The 15,875-nt window shown below is 42.3% G+C and overlaps 2 protein-coding genes across 2 annotated transcripts; both read left to right on the top strand.

The window, feature by feature from the left end:
- On the top strand, positions 1,144-5,646 carry LOC8081239 (probable GTP-binding protein OBGC2). Its single transcript, XM_002466234.2, has 9 exons — positions 1,144-1,910; positions 1,995-2,086; positions 2,672-2,755; positions 3,222-3,299; positions 3,520-3,720; positions 3,837-3,944; positions 4,468-4,542; positions 4,698-4,897; positions 5,137-5,646. The coding sequence occupies exons 1-9, from the start codon at positions 1,316-1,318 to the stop codon at positions 5,219-5,221; spliced, it is 1,518 nt and encodes a 505-aa protein (XP_002466279.1). The 5' UTR covers positions 1,144-1,315; the 3' UTR covers positions 5,222-5,646.
- On the top strand, positions 6,866-10,887 carry LOC8081238 (SEC12-like protein 1). Its single transcript, XM_002466233.2, has 10 exons — positions 6,866-7,202; positions 7,300-7,400; positions 7,875-8,007; positions 8,251-8,342; positions 8,662-8,761; positions 8,853-8,925; positions 8,997-9,117; positions 9,730-9,849; positions 10,304-10,374; positions 10,469-10,887. Exons 1-10 carry the CDS (start codon positions 6,993-6,995, stop codon positions 10,564-10,566), a joined length of 1,119 nt encoding a protein of 372 aa, XP_002466278.1. The 5' UTR covers positions 6,866-6,992; the 3' UTR covers positions 10,567-10,887.

The raw sequence follows: 15,875 nt of genomic DNA, 5'->3' as shown, positions 1-15,875 counted from the left end.
CTGTTGATGCCCTTCATTTGTGTTGTTGAAGGATCATGCTACAGCCAGATGGACATCAGCAAGCGGAAATAAAACAATGCGCAGGTTAAGTACAATATACCACCACAAATGCTCTATCCAATCCTCACAAATGTCTCTCTGAGCTACCTATCATCCACTACTGATCCACGACGCCTCTTCTTAATGCTCTCATGTTCCACCTCCTAAGCAATCATGCTCTAGATAAGAGCATCATCATCAGACTCATCCTTTTCCTTGAAGAATTGGTTTAAAATGCTGTATTCCTCCTCGTCAAACAAAACCAATACAAATGATATCAAGGAGGGCATCAGGCAGCGCGGCATACCTTGCTGGAGTAGGGGCGGCATATCAAGGAGGGCATCACGCAATTTCCCACAGCCTCGAGCACTACGTCGACTAAATTTCCCATGACGAAAATTACTGTTGGTTGATTTATTGTGAGAGAAAATACTGCTAGCTGGCAGAAAAAATACAGCTGAAAAAAAGCGAACAAGCTCCTAGTAAGCTAGAGATGGTACTGCCCTAGTTCTCGAGTTGAGCGTGTAAAAGTGGTTTAATTAAAACCAATGAGTTAATATAAATTCAATCGTTAATTTTAGCAAAATGAGGTAGTAAAATGGAGAAAAAAAGGAATTGACTTTATTAGACCGGTGTCATCCTTCGTTGAGGCCATTCTCAATAGAGAGATTTTTTTTGTGTTGTTTCCAAAACCGTTACACCATATAAAAATAAAATGAAATATAAGTGAAACATTTATTCTCAATGCATAGTTACATAAACATTTATGGTGTATTTGGTTTATGAAGTCATCTCATGTTTTATGAGGTAATGTATCGTGAGTTAATTCTATGAATTTTGGTAAAATCAACTCGTTCCTCATATTAGTAATAATTAGTTTGTGAGAAATAAGATGGTGATAGATCAACTCGATCAATTACACAAATCGAATAAAAAAAGGGGAAAGTAAGAAGAACATAAACCATATCGTTTCTCGGACCAAACATTTCATGACTCATCTCTCTTCTTAAAAATACTGCCATATCATTAAAAATATCTTTCTGTAAATAAATAAACATGAGAAAAATAGGAGATAAACTCCGCATGACCCTCACTCGCTCGTTCTGATCAACCGACGACCAGGAATGGGTTCGTCGTAGCCGTCCAACGGCGGACGCTGCGCCGCAACTTGGCTTATCAGTTATCTTCCACCCCGCTTTGGTGCTGCAGTGGCGCAGCGCAGCCACGCCGCGGCAACAGCAGCAGCCAGCAGCCCAGCACCACCACCACCACCACCATGGCGCTTCTCCTCCATCCCCGCCTCCCCTCCCACCCTCTCCGCGCGGCAGCCCACCACCACCACGCCATCTCGGACGCCTCTTGCGTCCTTACCCTCCCCGGCCCCGGAAGGAAGCGCACGCTGCTCGCGGCGGTCACGTGCTGCGCGGCCAGGGTCAAGGAGCCCGCTCCGAGTGCAGGCGCCTTGCCGCCGCCGCCGCAGGCGCTGGCGAAGGAGGCGCACAAGTACTTCGACCACGCCGTGGTCACCGTCCGCGCGGGCGACGGCGGGCACGGCGCCGTGCTCGCCATGCCGCCGCCGCCCTCCGCGGACGCCGCCAAGCCTCGCGGCAGGTTCAACAGGGGCGAGAAGAAGAGCAAGAAGGTGTCATACAAGCGCAACTACGACGGGTCCGTGGCGCTGCCGATGGGCGGGCACGGCGGCGACGTCGTGGTGTACGCCGACGAGGCCGAGGAGACGCTGCTGCGGTTCCACGAGAAGGCGCGGTACTGCGCTAAACGGGGAGGAAACGTGGGCGCCGCTGGCGGCACGCTCAGCTCGCGGATGCACAGCGGGTTCGCTGGGGAGACGCTCAGGATACCCGTGCCTGTAGGTTTGTGGACTCGGTGCTGTGACTTTCGAGCATTTCTCCTGTGCGGGGATTGGTCATTGATGGATGCCTTCGCATCGAATGCAGGAACTGTTGTGAAACGCAAGAAGGGGGCTGTTCTGGCGGATTTGGCTCATCCCGGTGATGAAGTGCTCGTTGCTAGAGGAGGCCAGGGCGGGGTGAGTAGTTACTTGTCTGACTATTCTGTCACGCTGATGCAAGAGGAAATGTGGATTCCAGTCCCAAAATCACACTGTCCCTAATTTTATGAATTATTGAAAGAAAAAAACTTATTCATGTAACCCCTTTCGATATCCTAAATGTTGTGGAGTGTAGTAAGCATTTCGTCATCATGTTAATTTTGCAATGTTATTTTAAACACAGACATAAGTGGTGTGAAGTGTGTGGTAAGAATCATGGTTGCCCAGTTTTCAACATTTTGAGATGCAGCTGTACAGTTGACACATTTGGAGTATATGCATGAGCAGTACTCCAGTCTATTGATTTTGATCCTGTGCTATAAATGATTCAATAGGTGGCAGACTTGTCTATGATCTTAGTTGTACTTGATTTCTGCTAAAGCAGCTACTTAAAGCAATAAAAATTATGCATATTCCTTTGTGTACTGAGTATGTAGTGTAAATGATCTAGAACCGCTTAGGACCTCTTAAAGCTATGACTATTCCCTTTAGTTGCTAGAGTAAGTTTACTGGTTTCATATTATGGTTTTACATGTGTAATATATTTATTTAGTCATTTTGCAGATCAGCTTGATAGATGTGCCTGAGTACAGGAGGAGGAAAGCCATGGCCTTATCCCCAAATATTATGCGAGATACTAGCGACAAAGTAAGTTGTGTCACTTATGGTTAGCTTCAGGGTTGTGTCACCTATGTCTCTTGGATGTTTTAGTTGGGGAAGGATTGATTACAAAAAAGTGTACTTGTACTTGTACCATCAGCCCATCAGTTAGGAAACCAGTCTAGTTGACTGCCTCTTCTCCATCTCTGCATGCACTTTGTAAATGTCCAGTTGCTTGCATGTCTCTGATGTCATGTTAACTGATGCACAAATTGATCTAAACTTCCACAAACAGCAGTTTACAGCTTGATGATTGATCATGAGAAGAAAATGTGATGCTCAAGCGCTAGTTTCAACAGTCAGCTATAAATTCCTTACTGAACACTGAATTGCTTGTATTCATTTTTGTTAACATTGTGTATTTTGATAGCTTAAAGATTTCAAGGTAATTTTACTGGTTAGTATTGTCAAGTCCATAGTATGTTTCGTGATTCTGTCACCTCTTGTGTTTCAGGTATTAACTCATGGTCAGCCTGGTGAGGAAGTAAGCTTGGAGTTGATCTTAAGGGTAGTTGCTGATGTTGGCCTTGTGGTATGACGTTTACTAATCCATGCATCTCGAGTTTCAGAGAGAAAGAAATTGTTTCCTTCATTTAGTTAAATGCTTCATGCTCATATATCATAATACCAGAGTCATCCCTGTTTCCTTTTAGGATGCAGATGTTTGATTATCCAAAATTTGAGGCTTGCTTCAAATTTATTTCTTTGCCATATCACCATGTTGTTATAAGTTATCTTAACTGCGTCTTCAGGGACTTCCAAATGCTGGAAAATCAACACTTCTATCAGCTATAACACTTGCAAGACCAGACATTGCTGATTATCCGTTCACTACATTAATGCCCAATCTTGGCCGGCTTGGTGGAGATCCTGCTTTAGGGGCCTTACAGTTTTCTTCAGAAGCAACATTGGCAGACTTGCCAGGTCTAATTGAGGGCGCTCATCTAGGAAAGGTAATGCTTTTACTTCTATATCTCTGCTTGTTCCTAGTTACTTTTCTTTGGAACTTTCATGCCGCTTCCCTCTCTATTTCATTTGGACTCATCATGTGGTTTAATTAATTTTCCAGGGTCTTGGCCGCAATTTCTTAAGACATTTAAGGAGAACTAGAGTAATCGTCCATGTTGTCGATGCTGCTGCAGATGACCCTGTCAATGATTATAAGATTGTCAGAGAAGTACGAACTTCTAATTGCTTTCATCACTCACATTTTGCTGTTGGGCACGTCTTAGTATTACAATGTTCATGATCTATCTGACCTGTGTTACCCTAGCATTAGCAGTGATATTGTTTGATAAACACTTGCATATGTTGTCAGGAGCAGAATCATATTGCTTGTTTGAGTGTATGGTAAGCTTAACGAGTCACGTCAAGGGAAGTCAAGTGTTACGAGTGTAGCAATGTAACAATGTGCTCCCAGTATCTGGCTTTCAGAATAAAGAAAGATCAGACCAGTCTAGATTCTGGGGATACCAGAAAAATAGGATCTTAGAATAAAAGTTGCTTTCTTAAAGGAGTTAGGAGAAATATAGGATCTTAGAATAAAATTTGCTTTCGTAAAGGATTGAAAAAAATCAATTGGGTGTATCAGGCTTGTGATTTGTGGAAGCGAAAACTGAATCATTTGTCTACAACTCTATATTTTGTTCTCAAGTCAAGGTGCAGTTTGAAACAGTGTTCTGACATGTAGCTATTTGCAGGAATTAAGGATGTATAACCCCCAATACCTGGAGCGACCTTATGTTGTGGTCCTGAACAAGATTGATCTTCCTAAGGTGCACTTGAATTCCTTAATTTCAGTCAAATTGTTGTCTTCCTAATTTCGCTGACATGATTTTCTCTTTGAAACAATCTCGTGAAAATTTGACTTCATATTGATACATTCAGTGTTTTAACTATCGTGGCATCGATTTTCCTCCCCTCCATGTAGGCTAATGATAGGCTATCATCACTGGCCTTAGAGATATCTTCAATTGGATGTGAAGAAGGACATGACCAAAGTGGCAGCAAAGATAACCTACATGGACACGTAAGCAATCATCAGGTCTTATCAGAGGCTAAAGTTGAAGGTGGCGAAAAGGAGCTTGGGGACTATCCAAGACCTCAAGCTGTTGTGGCTGCTAGCGTATTGTACGTCTCATCACCTTAATTACCAAACTAGACACATGTTTATAATTCTTTCAATTTTAAGCAATTCATATTAAAGTTCATAAATGTGCTGTTCTATTCCTTTGGGCTGCCAAATGTTCTAGAATTGGAACCGTCATAGCCCTAGAAGCAATATATCATTCTATTTTGACGTCTGCTTATTTCTTGTTCTGTTTTAATGTCACTTCATTTTGTTTAACCCTGTTGCCTTGGTTCTGCAGGAGGCATATTGGGATCGACGAGATGCTGAAGGAGATAAGGGCTGCCCTGAGAAAATGCTTTGATCACAAGTTACCAGAACCTTGAGCAAAGCAAGTTAGCGTAACATAGGCTTAGTACCATAGTCCAGTTCCTGTAGCAGAAAAGGGAATGATCTGGATGCCTCCTGGCACATACTGAAGAATCTCCAACGGCAGTAAAATCCATGGAGAGTTTTCTGAAGCAACCGGAAGTCTGATATCTGACTTGGAGCGCGTCAGTTTTTAAGCTCCGTTTGTAACATGGGTCCTCCATTGAAATTTCTGGGAAATTGAACTGTGTCCGTCCACAGCAGCTGTTTATAGACGACAATACAACATGTGTGAATAGATTAGTTTGGGTTACGTCGACGCTGTCAGTGTATCATTCATTCATCTCCAATATGCACAGATGCACGCCTTTCTCTGTCTTTAGAAGATATGTCGGTTTCTTAGCTTCCCTGATGGAGAGTTAAATTCAAAGACAATTCAACATTCCCAAGGTTCCACAGAGCATAGCTTGAGATGAGCATGAGAAGATGGGTGGAGGAATACCATATTGTTTCACATCTTCCTGAGCTTTTTGTTGGCCCACATTCTTCTGATTTGCCTAATTAAAAGTTAACATTAGATCAAAAGTAAGTAAACTAAGGAGCACCCAAACATGCACCTGCGTTAGCAAGGAGATCTACATGTGACAGCTTCAATTTATGTCATGGAGTGTGGTATCTTACCCCACCACGCTGTGTCATTAGTTCTTACATCCTCTGCCCGATAGCTTCCAACTCTGGGTCAGCCTAGCAAACAAAATTGTATTCCATCAGAAGAAATGCAACAAAAGCATATAGCTGTGGATACTGGATAAAGCAAATTGTTCCTGCTTGTGACATATCTAAAGCCAATCAATACGTCTAAGCATCCTAAATTCCACTGAATTTAAGATATTTTCTTTTTCCTAAAAGACCAAGTTAAACAGAAACATGAAAAGACTTGAGCCAGAAAAAAAAACAAGTTAACCAATACTGATTAATTTCAACAACTCCTAAAGTTCTTGTGCAGTTGGGTGATTGATTGCGAGTCAAAATGACAGGGAAGCTATCAAAAAATATCAGAGAAGTAATCTTTCAAAGGTAAAGGAGGACATGCTGAATTGCTCATATCAGATATGAAGGCACACAACACATGGCAGAAGAGATGGAAGGAACCCTCCAACTCTAACAAAATGATACCAGACATGAACGTATTTTCTTGTTCTTTTGGATGTACATGTCCAAATACACGCCATGCACACATATATATCAGTATGAGCGTCAAAATTATTCTCAGTCTCAGCAAGCTTACATGAGCAGCTCCAAACAACATCGCTCCCTTGTCAAAAAACAACATCGCTCCAGCTCATCTCTAAAGGTAGCTTAACCACTAATTTTTCACCGTTATTCAGTTATTTGCATTTGATAAACCAGAACAATCACAATATTTTCAAAACAGCCTGTTCTAGTTAAAGGGAGATGGGTGTACACATGCACAGGCCGGCCGATTCGCACGATGCACCAACCGGACGTCAGCTTGCGCCAGAGCATGCAGATGCAGGCGCGCCGCGCGCAGCCGGCCCGAGCATATCCGCACTGGATGCTGGCGGCGATTCCGTGGCGCAGCGCACTCCGCCCTGGCTCCCCTCCGCCCAACGCCTGGCGCCGCGGCGGCCGCCCGCTCTCCCTCGTCCCGTCCGCAGTCTCCTCCCTACAAAGAAGCAAGCGCCAAACCGCCAACGCAAGCAGAGCAGTGAGCAGAGCTGCGGAACCGCACGCACCAAGGCCATCGCCCACCAGTGACCAGTCCCTATGGCGGGGAACGGCGGCGAGGGTGCGGTCGGGAAGGTGGCCTGCGCGGCGTGGATACGGCGGCGGGACGATGACGGCTGGCCACCCGGCCTCTCCCGCCTCCTCGTGGCGTTCGCCCGCGGGGCCACGGCCTCGTCCCCGCCGCTCGTCGACGTCCTCGAGTTCGACGCCAAGGCATCCGCACTCGCCGCCTACGAGTCCGAGCCCCTGGTGAGTGCTTCCCTCGTGTGCACCCTGGAAGGCCGGCGCCGGCCTGATCGCGAACTGAGCTTATGCGCGTGCGCTTGCTTTGCTTGTGGTTTTGCAGGCGAGGGTCACCGTGGGCGAGGACGCAGCGGACGCGCCGCGCGCGATCGCCGTGCACCCTGGCGGCCGGGAGCTCGTTTGTGCAACCGCCAAAGGCTGCAGGTGGACTGTGTTTCCTAGTTGATTGATGCTAGAATTCTAGTACGAATTTTTCCTTGTAGATGCTAACTCGCTGATGAACTTTGTCAGTAACAAATTAACAAGTTGCTATAGTACTTCAAATTTGCATATGCCTTGGACATTGTTGGGTTCATTTGGTTCGAATGGGCAAAGGATTGAACTGTCACCTCATGCCTGCCTGCCTGCATACATACCTGAACTTCACTAGTAGTTTTACTTTCAAAAAAAACTTCACTAGTAGTTTGAACTTTGAAGTTGTTTTCCCCTATGCTAAATTAGACATTCTTCAGGTTTGTAATGCAGAATGTTTTGAAGAGTGTATCTAGCTGCATTTCTTGTAATATCAGAAATAGCCCTTTGTTTTCTATATGTGGATCACTTCTTTTCGTTGGCTTTATTCTTTTTCATACTATAAAATAATCCACTATACTATTATTCTTTCTGTTACTTTTGTAGGGTGTTTAATCTTGTTTATAAAGACTTCGGTATTCACCTTATTTCAAGAGATGCTTCACCTCTCCAATGTGTTGGGCCTCAAAAATGTTTAGCATTCAGCACTGATGGTGCTAAGTTTGCTGTTGGTGGTGAGGTATGAGCTCATTCTTGTAATTCCATTTTTCAATTTGAACTTTTTTTTTTACTGAATTAACGATATGATATGAGTTCCATTTTTATTTGATGTATTGATCATCCATATGGTGATAATTTTCGAAATAAGTTTTGTTCAAGAGTTATGACATACTTTAAACTGATGTACATTTTTTTTGTTATATGGTGTACTAAAATTTTGAATGTTACATCTACAATTTACTAGCCTATTTCACAATGACAGGATGGGCGTCTCAGAATATTTCATTGGCCAAGTCTCAATGTGATTTTGGACGAACCTAAAGCTCACAAATCCTTCTGTGACATGGACATCAGGTAAAAGAAATGGGGAAGCATGCTTATGTTGCTATTACATAAAAAATATCCCTATTTCCTGCTGAATTGATGCATGCATTATTAATTTATTACCTCATGCTTTGTGTTGGCTACTTAGATATAGGATTCTGGTACAATGCACATAATAAACCTTCTAGCTGCCTAGTATCATGGTAGTTTTAATATAGCTTTTGTCTTAAAATTCCTTGCTCAGAAGAGAGGGTTACTACACATTGGTTACTTTTTTGCAAGCCAAAGAGCCTAAATTCATTTCTTTAACCTTAGATCCTGACACAGTGCTTGTCCCCTTCTCATGTAGCTTAGACTCAAAGTTTTTAGTTTCATCATCCATTGATGGCTCTGCAAGAATATGGAACATTGATGAGGGGGCTCCACTAATCAATTTGACAAGATCTTTGGTACAGTATGATAATTTGCCGTAATAGCCTGTCATGATAGTTGAAACTGAAATGTTCGTCTGATCTTCTCTTTCCTTCTGTTTATTTACAGGATGAGAAGATTGAGTATTGCCGCTTTTCTAGGGATGGAGCCAAACCTTTCCTGTTTTGCACACTTGTAAAAGGTAATCCTTTGAATGAATTTGGAGAAGTGCACCAGCAGCCAGCTATAGTTCAGTTTTTGTCTCTTAAATAGGTCATGACGTTTGGACTATGGCCGTGGACATAAGTAATTGGAAGAGAATCGGTTACAAAAGATTTTCAGCAAAGCCCATTTCCACACTCGCAATTAGCTTGGATGGGAAATATCTTGCACTGTAAGTGGATGAGATGCCGGCTGTTGCATTGAGTCTGCAAATACATTTCTGTCTAGCGTTTTTCCTTTGCTAGGAACACCTGTATTTGGAAATTTTGAAAGTACTCAAAATAGTTTTATGTTCCTAGAATTTAAGCAATTTCTTCATATTTGTTTGCATCAAAGGCATCAAACTGTCCTTGTTGTATACTTTGCTGAGCTGAAAACATTATCTGTGTTATTGTAAATTTTATGTATATTATGATAACAGTGGCTGAAAGTATCTGTGTAGCTGTGTATTTCTGAAAATTTACGAACATGCAACCATTTGCAGATAAATAGTGGCCACCTAACCTGAAGCGCGTCCAATCAACTGAAGAAAGTATTAGCTAGTCAACACATAATAGTTATGCTACTAGCAGGCTTAACGAACTGTTATTGAAATCTCAAAATACCTGCTCTGTTTCCTTCTTTCAAAAAAGGAACTTATCCTACTAGCGATCCCAGTTACATGCCTTTAAAAATTTACATTAATATTGTAGTCTGAATCTGTCAATACTTGACAACCAGGGTTTGATTTTCCTTTTTATGCGAGGTGCTATTAATATGGATATAATTTTCACCCTGTTTTCAGAGGAAATCGTGATGGTGACTTTTGCGCCGTGGAAATAAAGAAGATGGAGGTTGCTCACTGGAGCAAGAAGGTTCATCTTGGCTTCCCAGTTTCCTCCATTGAATTTTGTCCTACTGAAAGGTAACCTTTCTCTTTGTTGCAAAAAGGAAGAGACAAACTGATAGGTTAGCATTACTAAGCAGCTTATTACTTACTAGTAGATATATCCAGGAGACCAGGACAGAAGCGTCTTGTTGTGTAGCACAGGGAAGGGAACCTTGAAAGAGTAGTCAATCCTGCATTCCGACAGGATTCGTCATTAGGCCCTCTGTTGTCAAAATAGAATGAAAAGTAGATAATAAATAGGCTACGAACTCACGAAATGGGACTACTTTGCATATCCATCCATGTCCACCATAAATACACCAGGGTTTTCCAATGGGACAAGCAAAAATCAGTCATCCACATGACCACATCCATCTATCCACAGCTACTCAAACTCAACATGTCTGGATTTTGCATGATCCTCCTCCTTGCACTGTTGATATGATTCATGCACTATTATGATACTTGATACCGTCTTCTGATATTGTAGGGTAGTAATCTCCACCTCACATCAATGGGGAGCAGAGATAACAAAACTTGACGTCCCTCCCGAATGGAAAGGTACACGTCTGTCTGTCTGTCTGTCTGTCTGTCTGTCTGTTTGGCCGTGTCTCTGTAAACGGGCCTTGCTCTATCCACTTGTGCTGTTGTGCAGTGTGGCAGATCTGGCTGGTGCTCCTGAGCCTCTTCGTGTCGTCGGCCATCCTCTTCTACGTCTTTTTCAAGCACGCAAGGATCAACCTGGGGCCATAGAAGTAGAAGACACCTCGAATTTCTTTCTGATGGCGAATCTAGAAGCAGGGCTGTTGCCGACACCTGACAGCGATAATAGCGCCCTCCTGTCCACCCACCGCCCACCGTCAGGACTCGTTTCTGAAGGCCGTCCCAAACCTCCAGCCCTGTGTCTGCAACGTGTTCTGTACCTGAACCTGAACCGTTCGAGGTTTCACATCTTGTGTTACAGATAGATAGATTATTCGTGACCTCTCAATAAGGCCTTGTTTAGTTGTTGGGGTGAAAAGTTTTTGGGTTTCCGTTTGTATTTGACAATTATTGTTCAATCATAGACTAACTGAGCTCAAAAGATTCGTCTCGCAAATTACAAACAAATTGTATAATTAGTTATTTTTCATCTATATTTAATGTTTCATGCATGTGCCGTAAGATTTGATGTGACGAGAAATCTTGAACAACTTTTGGCTTTTGGGTGGAACTAAACAAGGCTTAAGTGAAGGAAACACAGTGCTTTTCTACAAATGCTGGGCAGCCCTGTTTCGTTGAGCGTACTGTACTACTGTTCAACCCGATCACTGACAGTTACATGCTGACGCTGTCGGGTCATCAGCTTCAGGTCATCATCTGATTCTGTGCCAAGTGTGAACGTTGTCTAGAAGCTCACAGCAGCCAGAGCCCTGTAGCTGGTCAAGCTCTTGCCAATTGCCATACAGGGATGACACTCGGACAGAGACCTGCTCTGACTTGTACTACTGCGAATCTGGTCACCGGTTAGGCCGATCACCTATCTCAAATCCATGGTTTTCTATTCTTCTCTGGACTGAGCTGAGGAGCATCTGCACGAGTGCTTGTTTTATGCAGACTTCTGGTAGCGCTACCTTTTTCTGTTGCTTTGCAGAGTGTTTGCACCGACTGTTCAGCTGGACCTGCAGGGCTCCATCGCTCTCGCCTTTGATCTGGTTCCCACTTCTTGTCCTGGATCTGAAGCAGCCACGTCTTCTGCCATAGCTAGATGGATCCTACGACCATGGATCGGTCCTGTTTGGAGAGCTCTGTGGATCTATTTTGGTTTTTGGAGCTGAGTATTTATAGCTTTAGAAAATCTTAGATCTGAAGCTAAAGACATCGAGAGAATTTAGAAAATCTTAGATCTCGGAAGCTAGAGCTGGAAATGTGCTGAACGGGTCTGAAGTTGGAACTCTTTCCAGAAGACGTTGGAGAGACACGTTGCAAGATGACGCCAAAAAGGATATTCTATGATCCTGCCTGTCTGTCAGAGTGTTCTGCATTGTTTCCACCACCAGTCTGATGATCTTTCTCTGGTCTGCAAATCGCAATTAGGCATCACTGTCCTCCGAGATTGTGGCCATGACTGACTGACTAACTACCTCGAAACCAAAACCAAACACAAGATGAAGATTTCTATAGAGTGGAAGGTGAAAAGGGACGATTTTTTTGCTCGCAAAAGAAAGGGCGGGGGCGCTAGCTAGCTTTTGACGCACAGTACAAACGGAACGGGGGAGAATCTCCATTTTGCTTTAGGCCTTGTTTAGTTCGCAGAAAAAATTAAATTTAATCACTATAAATTATTATCCAACCATAGATTAATTAAATAAAAAAATTATCTCGTAAATTATAAATAAATTATATAATTAGTTATTTTTATTTATATTTAATATTCCATGTATACGATTCAAAAATTTACTTTAGAAACTAAACAAAATGTTAGTAGTTCCCTCGTGCTCCTGCTGCACACGCCCGTGCCCATGGCATCTCCTTGTCGTCACACGCTTGGTGCCTAGCCGCCGCCTCTATTCCGTTCGCACGTTTGGCGAAGCCGTGTTCACCCTGTTTGTTTGGCGTGCCGACTCGTGCCGTCGTGCGCTGAAATTTTGTCAGCTCAAAGTGCGTGGCGGCTGGCTAATGTGGAACCTCTCTACCTCATCCTGAAAATTACGTTTTGTTTCTTATTTTATATGAATAAATATGATGATTATCGTCTCATTTTATTTAGTTTATTATCTATCTATGGGAATTGGGAAAGCGATGAAATACCATGCAGAGCTCGTTTCCTAGCTTTTATTATTACATCCTCAGACAGGAAATATATATCCATCTAGGTTTGTACTCCATCCATTCTGAAATAGATATTGGTAGTCAAACTAAGAAAATTGCCTTAAAGACAGATTTAGATAAACTTATATTTGTGATAGGAGAAAGTAGTTAACTGAAGCATTACCTGTTTGTTCACAAATATGACCACATGGTTAAAAGGATAAAATAAAAGAGTATTGTAACATATGGGGTAATGTGGAGGTTAAAGAACTAGGACCATAGCATGTGCTGCATATATGCAGCAGACAAGAGGAAGGGAGGAAAGCAACCCCATGATGCTGCCAAGCGCAGACTTTTGGCAATCGACGTGGTTTCCTAGCTTCACTTTTGCAGAATGGGCATGCATGTTCCGGTGAAACGGACATGCATCTCTGTCAATTTCATGGCTCCAAAAGAGATCAGCCTTTTGAATGTGCCGAATTCGATATTTATAATATTGCTACTATATGCGTGCTTGATCGATGTTTGTCACTTTCGACCTGGTGGCCGCCCTCTGCATTTTCCAGAATATGGTACGGTTCTGTAGAGAGCTTGATTTTTTTTTGACAAGTGTAGAGAACTTGACTTAATGAGTAGCTGTAAATACACTGAAAAATAAAAGAAAACAGAATAGAATCTAGCTTTTGATTTGTTCTGTGACTGTGAGAACGAAGTCATGGTAGTAGAGATGGTGGATTGGTGGGTGTACGCAGGGCGTGCTCGCCCAACTTCAACTTGTAGGCGTGCCATGAAAAAACAAACCGCTAGGCACAAAACTGTGCTTTCTGTCTCTCATCACTCGGACTATTCAGCAAAAAACAGTGTGTTTGGACGATGAGGAGTTGAGGACAAATGCATAGGACAAATTAAAGGAATCAAATCACGTCCACCTTAGAGTTGGAAGGCTAAAATTATTTTCCCCGCCTCTGTTCAAATATTCATATTTTATTGAGAATGTTTCATCAGCTCATCTCCTAGTGTCAAGCATTGATATTTTATTTTTTTTGCAGGCATGCATGCATTTCCTAACTGTAACTACCAAACCAAAAAAGATCTTAGTCATGTGGATAAAAAAGATCAGAGTAGATAGATACGTGCACATATAAGATTCTACTCCAGTGGATATGTTGGGTTCGCTGCTACTCCATCTGAGGTTGTAGCTGTGGAACGTGTGTGGGCGTGGTCCGATCTCTCGTATCATTGTCCCAAAGATCTCTAACGGTGGTGCTGAAGAACTAACTACTCAAGAAGTCCGATGAGTACCTCAGGGTACTCAATCCACCGCTATCCTCAGCGTGTAGACAATGCTCGTCCTTACCACATTTAATGGTCAATTAACGAGAATTTCCTCTTCTCGCCTTTGAGGGATAGCGAGTGACCACATTAACACCAGGATCATTCATTCCAGAGACATTGTAGCATCACAAACAGTATATATATGAAAGTAACATTTTGGAGTAAAAATACGGAAGCATTACATAACTTAATTTACAAAACGTTGTTCATAAGCGTAGAACTTAAGTGAAGTATTATTACAAACCATAGGTCATGGAACAACTTTAGTAATACTACACAATATCCACAACTCACAGACCCCACCCACGGGTCTCTGCTACTCCTCGTTGTGACATCCAGTTCATGCCTAATATAACATCAATATCTTGATCCTTAAGAATAATCATATTGGTGGGGAAACTATGCCCACCAAATTCGACAGGCACTTAGTAAACCATTTCTTTAGAGCTTAGTCATCCCCCGGGCGACTGTATAAAGAAGTTGTCCCTGGTTTCCCGATAGGTATTTCATGCTTCACCACAAATGTTCGATTGATAAATGTGTGTGATGCTCCGAAATCAAAGAGCATGAGAGCAGGGTGATTAGCGACAGAAAACATACCCATCATTATCGGCTCGCCTTCCAGTATGGCCTCCACCTCAGTGTGATAAACTCGCCCAGTCTTCCTCACTGGTTTGCCCTTTTGGGCATTCTGCATATTTTGAGCAATGTTCTTGCTCTGGCCTTGCGGTTGCTGGCTCGTAGGTGGCTTTTGAAAGGTGGGGTTATACTATTTCGGATAAGGACACTCCTTAGAAAAGTGTCCTGGTTTACTGTAATTGAAGCAAGGGTAACCTATATATGAGTCCATCTCTTGAAAGAAAGATAACATATGACTTTGTTACACTCAAGTACGAATGCGATCTACTTCCCCATCCATAAAAGAATACAATTATAAGAAATGTGTGAATCAAACTATCTCAAGTTTGACCAAGTTTATAGTAAATACTATTAGCATTATGTCTCTAAATAAATTTATTATAAAAAATATATTCTATAACTAATCTAACGACACCTATTTTGTTTCATAAGCAACAGTACTTTCTATATAATTTTAGTCAAAATTTAAATGGTTTGACTCCTCAAAATATGATAACTGCATTCTTTTGTGGATGGGAGAGTATGACCTTTCACTTTCAGCACTTTTGACTGTTTTTTTGAGAGCTTGGCCATCATTCATGGATATCTTCTTTGGCATTGACATGCACGTTCCTTGGAAGGAGATCTCGTGGCGTCGACGTGCACGATCCATGGTGATACAGAACATCTATCATCGATATTCGATGATGCATGCATGGAAGCCAAATATGCAACTGTACTATGTTTTGAAAAAAAAGGGTCAAAGCATAAACGAAGCGTGAAAGCATGCAATAAGTGGATGCAAGTCAAGCACGCTGACTACGCGAGCAAGATATGCTTATCTGGGAGCAAGGCTATATAACGAGTTAGCTCGGCTCGGTTCGTTCTGGCTCGTTAGGATAACGAGCTAGCTCGGCTCAGCTCATTATCTTAATAAGCCAAAAAACCAACTCGCTCGACTCGTTACGAGCTCGAGCTGACTCGTTAAACTCGTGAGCTAGGTATAAAAAGTACACAAATATAATATTTGTATTTATCTAAAGCATAAAAATAGTAATAATACAAAAAATCCAATAGTCTTAAATTGAGCAAAATATTTATATGAGCTAACATACTAACCATTTATAAAGTATAAGATATGAAGTAATACAAAACTAATACAAGTTATGATGATTCTTTTTTCTGAAATTATAGCTTGTGAGTTGGTTTATTATAGCTAACGAGCTAAAATCTTGGCTCGGCTCGGCTCGACTCGGCTCATTATAATAACAAGCCGAGCTAAACTGAGTCCACCACGAGCCGAGCCAAATAACAAGTTT

Source organism: Sorghum bicolor, chromosome 1, assembly GCF_000003195.3.
Source record: "Sorghum bicolor cultivar BTx623 chromosome 1, Sorghum_bicolor_NCBIv3, whole genome shotgun sequence".
Classification (NCBI taxonomy): Eukaryota; Viridiplantae; Streptophyta; class Magnoliopsida; order Poales; family Poaceae; genus Sorghum; species Sorghum bicolor.
Note: the sequence above shows the minus strand (reverse complement) of the source record. Positions and strands in the feature narration are given on the sequence as shown.